Below are 9038 nucleotides of genomic sequence, written 5' to 3' on the forward strand. Positions count from 1 at the left end.
TTACTACTACTGCTACTACTATTTCACAGTCCAGATACCAAGAAGATTTCCAAAGGAGACCAAGGGAGACTGCACGGGAAACTGTCCTACTAGAAAAGCTAGCTAACCAATGGAAACGAGCATGGGGACAAACGAAGGAAGATGCCTTCACCCTGGTGTGGCTCGCCTTTATTACATATGTAGGCCAACAAGGCAATGACCGACCCCCCAACAGCATACAAATCGATATGGCTAATTTGATACAGTTACATTCCCATCACACACACACAAACAAAACACACTGCAACTGACCGGCTACAACTGGCCATGCCCCGGGCTTCCTGATCTCTTGCACCGCCAGCAAAAAATAAAGATAGCTACTCAAGTGATGCCGACACAAGACCTCTGCTCATACACTATGCCATAGCTGTCAGGTTTTCCCTTTTCTCTCGAGGAAGCCTATTCAGCATAAGGGAATTTCCCTTTAAAAAAGGGAGAACTTGACAGCTATGCACTATGCAAAAGAATGAAATGTGGGGAATTTTATAATTTACCTTAAAAACCATTGTAAACAAAACTGTTAGTAGGATTGGAATAACACTTGTCGTTTAATGGCGAATTTTGAATATAATGGGAGATGTAAAAGATCTGGATTATTATAAAAGACACAGGAGGGAATTATTAATAACAGGACCTGCCAAGGGGAGGAGGGAAGTCCGGGAGATTCTTTGGAATCTTGTATTTATGTTGTATGTTGGATATGTGATTGTAAAACTCTAATTTAAAAAACCAAATAAATACATTTATTAATAAAGAATGGATCTTTACCGTCTCTCCAACAGACTTCTGTTTCCTCCCCTCTCTCCCCACTTCTCTCACCCCAACCCCATACTGTCTACAACAGTAATGTCTCTGTAGAAAGGACTCTACGATCTGAAAACTGAGAACCTGCGTGTACCTTTGTTACCCAAGAAAACCTTTTAATAAAAACACAAGCACAGGACCTTGCAGTTTACTCTTGGTCTTCTACCTGTCCTGGGGGGACCAGAAACCTATGACTGAGGCATGATCTCAACCGACCTTGCTGCAGGACAGCTCTGACATTTTCATGCCCGAAATAGAAACCATCATGCTCTTGTGAAGCTCTCGGTTCAATGTGCGCCAACTTGAGCAAGAGAACCTTCAATGGACTGCGTCATCCATCCATTGCCCATTCAGATCCATCCATTGCCCATTTTCTGTTATTCTTACTGGTGCCCAGAGTTCACTGCTTGATCTAAGTGGTAGACAAGGTGGTGGTAGCTCCAGATGTTGGACTCCAATTCCCATCAGCCCCAGTCATCAGGATGATGGGAGTTGTAGTCCAAAGATATCTGGAGAGCCCTACGGTCCCTCCAACCCATTCGCACTCACCTTATATATGATGGGCGTGAACCAGGCTGGCATGAAGACCAAATTGCATAACCTCATGGTTGGACAGTGCTGGTCGAAGCTCACCAGGAGAGCTACGTCTCCGAGTTTGCCCCTTCCCATAATTTCCACAGGGGCCTTAAGGAAGATTTCGCTCTGCTCTTCGTACACTCCGGGCAACAGGACGATCCGGTCATAAACACCCGCTGAAAGCAAGGCACTCCGGAGATTGTCAAACTCACAGCCGGGACCCACGCAAAGGACGCGCCGGTCCTTCTTCCTTCTGAACAGGTAGAAGCAGTTGGAGGATTCGAGGTCCTGGCTGTTCTTGGTCCAGGTTTTCGAAGCAAGGTAATGCTGCTTGAAGGCTTCTCTCCACGACCAGGGCTCCACATCGGGCTGGTTGGGCCAATTTGGGTGCCGGCATTCAATGCAGCCGAGGCAGAGCTGCCTCCACCGGGTGTTGTCCAGGCTGAGGATGAGCTCGTACCACGCTCTGCACACCAAGCTGCAGCGGCCAAGGTCAGGAAGGCGCAAGTAGGACAATATCAGGCGCCACATCTCCAGTGGCAAGCCACTGATTTCCATCATCACCTATGAATGGCAAGGCACAAAGACATATTACTCTCTAGACATAATAGGAGATGCTCACCTCTTTCCTCCCCTTCCTTTCGAGGGTTGTATGAGGGATGGGGATCGGAGAATCAAAGAACTGTGAATGGCTTTTGAAAATGATGGAGTAGGTGGAACTGGCAAGATTAACAGTAATGATTAGAGGCCAAAATGACAAAAAACAAACAAACCACTGAGGACTGGAAAGTATTTAACTATTATAGCGAGATGAAACCATGAGCATGATTTGAAATATGAGCATCAGCATTAATTACAGTAGAACCTTGGTTTTCGAACATAATCTGTTCCAGAAGACCTTTCAACTTCTGAAACATTTGAAAACCGAGGATCAATGGGCGGTCGGCAAAATCCATTGAAAAAAAATGGAAAAAACTTGCAGCAGAAGCCATTTGACTTCCGAGGCGCGTTCGAAAACGGAACCAGGTTTTCGGCGTTCGGCTTCCGAGAGGCTCAGAAACCGAGGTTCCACTGTATTAAGATAAATAGGTTAAAATGGCTGTATTGAATATTATACGTGAAATATGCAGCTTTAAAGGGTAAATATGGAAACCATGGAAAGGTCTATGGCTAAAGTAATTTATGGTCTGTGTCAAAACCTGTAAAGTTTTTCTGTGAAAAATCAATAAAAAAGATTTTTTTAAAAGCGAAGCTGAGAATTTTAGAGCTGAAAGGGACCGTGAGGGTCAGCTAGTCTAACCCCCTGCAATGCAAGGGGCTCAAACAGACCGACCTATCAAACCTGAGACCAACAAGCCCACTTTTCTCTTCTCCCATGCACGAGGAAAATCGATTTCTAAAGGCGACCTTCAGCAACCTGCTATTTGGACTGCAACTTCCAAAACATCTGGATGCTTTAATGTGTGTCCAACCTCAGCACTTTAGGGCTTGATCACCTGTAATAAGCCAGCCCCTCAAATTCTGCCTCCAAGAGAAATGCAGCTGTTCATATCATTTCACATCCTCACAAAAACAACACTTTTCAGAAATCAAGTGATCTATACGCATCTGCAAACCGGGCAGTGTTATACCCTCAAACCAGTTGTCTTCCAGGTGTTTCGGATCACAACTCTTATCAGCACCAGCCACTGCTCTGTTTTCTGGGGAAATCATAGCTGCCAAGTTATCCCTTTTTTTAAGGGATTTTCCATTATGCTGAATAGGCTTCCTCGCGAGAAAAGGGAAAACTTGGCAGCTATGGGAAATGCTGGCATTTCCCTTTTTCTTTTACAATGGTGGCCACGTATCCGGAACAAAAGAGGGGATATAGGGAAAGAATCCCTTTTAAAAACCAGGCACCTTTTAGAACTTGCATCTGTTACGCTGTTGCCACAGCGGCAGCTCAGCAGCCTCAAAATACCCCTTCTTCCCTAGCTCACATTATTTCCCTTGTAAGACAAGTTGCAATTCTCAACAAGAAAGCACAGGAAAAGTAACCATCTGCAGGCAATGGAGCAGCGTTAGGCACAAAATGGCTCCTTAAATCAAGGTTACAGGCACCAAAACAGAATGTCTAGTTGCCATTTTTGGGCAAGACGGCTCTAAAGTCTTGTTTTTCAAATGATGGACTGGCTGTGATTGATTCTCAGTTAAACATCAGGCTAGTTCAGATTACAAACTTGAGTTAGTCTAAGAGCTCTGAGAACTTAAAGAAGAAAAGTCACTTGATCCAGTGACAGTCCACACATATACTGTATATTGGCCTATTCCAACTGCTTTTTCTTAATTGTGACTGCTGTTGCTGCTCAGGCTGCACAGGAAAAAGCATTTTGCTTCCAGAAATTCATTCCAATTGTGCAGATAAAAATATGACTGTTTGTTATTATATAGCACCTTGATGGGTTTTTTTGTCTGTTTGCTTGTTCTGATAATGTATTAATTGGTTCCTGTGATTTTGTCTTTCTTGTTTATGTTGGTTTTGTGCACTGTCCCTGGATAAAGAGACTTTTATTCTTTCGGTTCTCAAAGTTCTTAACCCAATATCAGGGTTGTCATTTGAACTAGCCAGATGTTGAACTGATAATCAATCACAGTCAGCCTGTGATTTGAGCCATCTTGCCCAAAAATGGCAACTAGATATTCCATTTTGGTGACTGTAACCTCGGTTTAAGGAGCCATTCGGATATCTATCCAAGTTTCTAACACTGTTGACAGTTTGTTGTGCAAGTTCTCTTCCATTACCGCCAAACGAATTTTACCAAGTACTTTCTTTTACAATCACCTTCTGCTCTCATTGACCATTAGCCTTCATTTGCTTCTTTCAGGGGGGGGGACTCTCACCCCCACCCTCTAAAGTGGAATCCTTCTTTCCCCCCCTTCTTGTTTTTGCCACTCTATGGGGGCTTAGGATGTCCCTTAACAAGAGAACATGAATCACTAGCTTCACTGGTGGGAAATGGTTATTTTTTTAACCTGGAGGTAAATTGCTATACTGTAGTTCCTCGACTCTGCTAAAAGCAGTTCCTTAAGGCCACCACTGACATGCACATTCAGAGCCAAACCACACATGATGCAGGAGACCTATTGTTGAACATCTCTATGTCTTGAAAGAAAAAGTAAAAAGCTCAAAGCAGCTAAATTGGCTCAGAGCAGGTGGTGCTGGAAAAAGTGGCTTTAACTCCCCCCCACGCTGCTTTTTAGACTGAAGTCGCCCCCATCTCCTGAAAGCAGCTATTAGTCCCACTTTCATCAAAGTGGTGGCTTGCGGGGTATCAGCATTTCGAACATCTCCCATGGCTTAATAGCTCCCACGTAGAACACCATTAGGACAAGGTAGATGTCCCACTTCACCCTCCAGATATTAGTGTTAGAAACTCAGATATATAAACTAGGCGCCAAATGACTCCTTAAATCAGAATTGCAGTTGCCAAAACCGTATGTCCAGTTGCCATTTTGGGGCCAGACTGGCTCAAAAGCTGCATTTTTCAATACGACTTTTTGGTTCCTTGAAATTCATTCCGATTGTGCAGATAAAATATAATGGTTAGAATTCTGCAGGGTGCGATGGTAGTGTGTGAAAACAGTCAAGATCCAAGGATCTATGTAAAATGACATTTGGCACCAGCTTTGTATAATATAGGCAGGTACTGTAGTTGAAAAACTATTTTGCTTCCTCTGGTTTTTAATCAACACATTGTGGCTGGTTTTTGGAGCTGCTTTGAAAATGCTATTGCGACACTATGCATTGCTTTGTGCTGTATTCTCTGTTTTACTGAATTTGTATGTAGCCACTTAAAAAAGAAAAAAAATCCAAGGATCCTGAAGGCGTGCACCTCCAGATGGTGGAGACGTCAGACACCATCCTGACGCCCAGGCGTCTTTACTTGGTCACATGTGGCCGATAGGCAGGTGCAAAATGCGCCTGGCAAATTTCGAATGCTTGATACACATTGTGTGTAAAAATGAAACCTACCCTTTCATTATCCTAAACTGCAAGTATAACAAGATGGTTAATTGTAAGCCTAATTAAGCCTAAGAGGAAAGCAAAGGCCACAGTCACATGATCCCCTAAGGGTTGAAAGCAAGTGTTTTACCAATGGAAACTAAAACTTGTATCAACTTCCTTAACATCATGGTCTCTCTCTAAGTTCGCTCCTAGGGGAACTGCTAAGTTGGAGGTGCCTATTGCCTACCTGCAGCCCCCAAAGAAATGAAAGAAGCACCCAGACTTCTTCCAAGGCAGGTAAACTCTGTAACATTTTAAGAAAGGGTGTCAGCTCAGTGCTAGAGCAGAAGGTCCCAGGTTCAGTCCTTGGCATCTCCGGGCAGGGCCGGGGGACAGTAGCCAAGGCTGTAGTTAGATGGACCACTGGTCTGGATTACTATAAAGCATTTTTTCTAGGTTCCTAGGATCTGCTTGCAAATTGCATTTCCATTATCTCCTGCGCTATTACTACTAATAAAAAATACTAATCAAACGCATCTTATGTGCGTCTTGCAAAGCACATCCTATGCACAGATCTACCACTTAGAAACGTTGTGCATATACATTGCTACCCCCCCCAAAAAAAGTGGGGAGCCCACCGGGTTTTCAAACATAGGGAATGATGCTCTGAGCACAAAGAGCGAAGCCAACAAGTCTAAAGCCATTGTGTGGAGGGGGAAAATCCCGCCTCCCTCCCCTCCAAAAAAATCACCAAAACCACCCAGAAATCAGAAGCACATCCGGACAACATCCACAGATCGCATTTTGTGAGCGCGTTGTGCAACCCGCTCCATGTTTGCTCTCCCGAGGGGACTTCCTCCAAGAGCAGAAGTGTGGGCACAGGCAGTAAAAACACACCCCGAGGAAAAAAAAAACTATGCATGCAGAAAAGCACACCCCGAGAAGAACTATGCATGCAGAAAAACACACCCCGAGAAAAGCTATGCATGCAGGAAAAACACACACCAAGAAAAACTATGCATGCAGAAAAACACATCCCGAGAACAACTATGCATGCAGCCGACCCTGAACATCTGCAAAAGCGAAGCGGGTTGCACTGTGCAAGGCGCGCGTGCCTCGGCCCCGCTTGCTGGCAGAGCTAAGAAAGTGCAAAACAACAACAACAGCAAACATGAGTTTCCCGATCTGGTTTTGCTCTTTTGTTTCATTACCTTATGACGGCATCCCGGTCTCTTGCAAGAAAGCGCCTCTCCGCCAGCGAGCCGAGCCCGGAGGCTGCTGGAAACACCCCGGGATCGGAGCCACTCCCCCGGCTCCGGCGCGCACGGCCGCGCCGATCATAGAGATCTTCCCAAGGAAGGGAGGCGCACGAAGAGAGCATTTCCTCAGGATCTCTATCATGGCGATCACATGGTTGCCGGGGTCCTGGAGGAGAGAGATCGGCTGCAGCAAAGGCGGGAGAGGGGAGGGGGAGCCTGGTTTGGAGGAAGCGGGGTTGCCAATGTCTTTGCAGCCCGGCCACGTTCCCTTACAGTAGTTGCGATGTTGTTTCTAAGTAGCCTCGGGGGCTCAGGCTCGTCACGTGTGCACAGGGAACCCCCACCCCTGGAAAACTCACTTCTATTATAGGACAGGCACACGGGCGTAGCCGGGAAGGGGGCAGCTGCCCCCCCCCCGCAATCAAGTAAATAAATAAAAATACCTAACTCAGTGTAGAAATTGTAGAAAGGTTCTGAGATTTTTATCATGTACAATGTATAATGCAAGGGCGTACCCACCACGGGGCAAGTTAGGGCAGCTGCCCTACTCTAGAAGCCAGCGCCCCCCCCAAGCTAAAAAGAAAGAAGAAATCTCAATGCAAAAAGCGGGGCCCGCGGCCCCAGCCAGAAAGAAACAGACCAGCCCATGAGATAAGAATCCAACGTCTCTGTTCAAACCAGGTCTTTCCATGGTTTTAAGCTTGGTGATAAGTTGCAATTCAGCAACTTCTCTTTCCAGTCTATTTCTGAAATTCTTTTGTAGACCAGTGTTTCCCAAACTTGCGTTGCCAGCTGTTTTCAGACTACAGCCCCCATCATCCCTAGTTAGCAGGACCAGTGGTCAGGGATGATGGGAATTGTAGTCTGAAAACAGTTGGAGACCCAAGTTTGGGAAACACTATGCTAGACAGAGCCAGACAGAGGATAATGCACTGGGCAATAGATAAAAGTCATAATATAAGTATGGAAGCATGGGAACGATTGTGGGATATAAAATTTACAGCATGTTATGGTCTAAGAGAAAATTATATGAAAATGATACATCGTTGGTATCTAGCACCGAGTAAACTGGCAAAAATGTATACAGTGGTACCTCCAGTTGCGCACAGGATCCGTTCCAGAGCTCCAGTTGGATCCCGAGGTGTGTGTTTCCAGAGGTGCTGCTTCTGCACATGTGCACGGCACATTTTAACGGTTATGTGCATGCATGCGGCGCGTAAAGCGCTTCTGCGCATGCACACAGGGCGAAACCTGGGGAAATACTTCCAGGTTTGCTGTGCATGTATCCTGAAGGATATGTAACTGGAGGTGAATGTAAGTAGAGGTACCACTGTAAATCTAAATTGAACAAGTGTTGGAAATGTAAAGAGAAAGAAGGTTCTTTTTATCATATGTGGCAGTCTTGTTGTAAGGTTACTGGGAAATTATATACAAATAATTGAAAAGGATGTTCAAAATAACTTTTATTTTAAAAAAACGCAAAAGCTTTTCTTTTGGGAATTATAGGGACAGAACTACCTTAATTGTATAGAAATTTATTTATTTATGTATGCTACTACAGCAACAAGAATGCTACTTGCCCAAAAGTGGAAAGAAGCAGAAATCTCAGTAAAGGAAGAATGGATACATAAACTTATGGAATATGCAAAAATGGCGAAACTTATCGGAAGATAGTCATTGTTTGGATGGGGGGCTTTTATCTATTTCCGCAGTTACACAATAATTCAATCAATCAATCAATCTGTAGCTGAACTGGGTTCCACACAGTCACAAAAGCAGCTTAACCGAAAAAGCCTCAAAAGCAAAAACATGAAATAAATAGCAAAAACAAAAGCGCTAAACTTAATCCATTCCAGAAGTCTGTTTGACTTCCAAAATGTTCGAAAACCAAGGCACAGCTTCTGATTGGTGCAGGCGCCCCGGAAACAATAGCTGACAACCACATTGGGCATTCGGCTTCCGAAAAAGGTTTGAAAACTGGAACACTTAGGTACTTCCGGGTTTTCGGCATTTGGGAACCAAGGCGTTTGAGTACCAAGGCATTTGATAACCAAGGTACCACTGTATATGCAAACAGGCCTGGCAGCCTAATACTGGGCTTGCATCTCATGTGAAAAAGCCATTGAAGCGATGGATCCCTGTAAACCAAAAATGGGAAACCTGTGGCCTTCTAGGTGAATGTTCGACAACAGCACCTATCAACCCTAACCATTGGCCATTATACTGGTCATCCTTGCTGTGCAGGCATCGATTGTAGAGACCAATCCAACAGCACATATAGCATTTGTAACATAAGAATAAAAAGGTAGATCCATATTGCAAGATGCTTATAATCTACATATAGAATGTCAAGAGGTATACAGGTTTAATAAACA

The 9038-nt window shown here is 44.5% G+C and overlaps 1 protein-coding gene across 2 annotated transcripts in view; it reads right to left on the reverse strand.

The window, feature by feature from the left end:
* Window positions 1-6753, reverse strand: part of FBXO10 (F-box protein 10) — a 32640-nt gene extending 25887 nt beyond the window's left edge. For both annotated transcript variants that reach the window (XM_035140719.3, XM_088658493.1), the window contains exons 1-2: window positions 6616-6753; window positions 1393-1983 (exon numbers count right to left, since the gene is read on the reverse strand). In XM_035140719.3, the coding sequence (XP_034996610.2) occupies window positions 1393-1980 (588 nt within the window). In that variant the 5' untranslated portion in view covers window positions 1981-1983; window positions 6616-6753. The remainder of the gene's footprint in view (window positions 1-1392; window positions 1984-6615) is intronic.
* Between the last annotated feature and the right edge of the window lie 2285 nt (window positions 6754-9038).

This window comes from Zootoca vivipara, chromosome 15 (genome assembly GCF_965207765.1).
Source record: "Zootoca vivipara chromosome 15, rZooViv2.hap1.1, whole genome shotgun sequence".
Taxonomy (NCBI): Eukaryota; Metazoa; Chordata; class Lepidosauria; order Squamata; family Lacertidae; genus Zootoca; species Zootoca vivipara.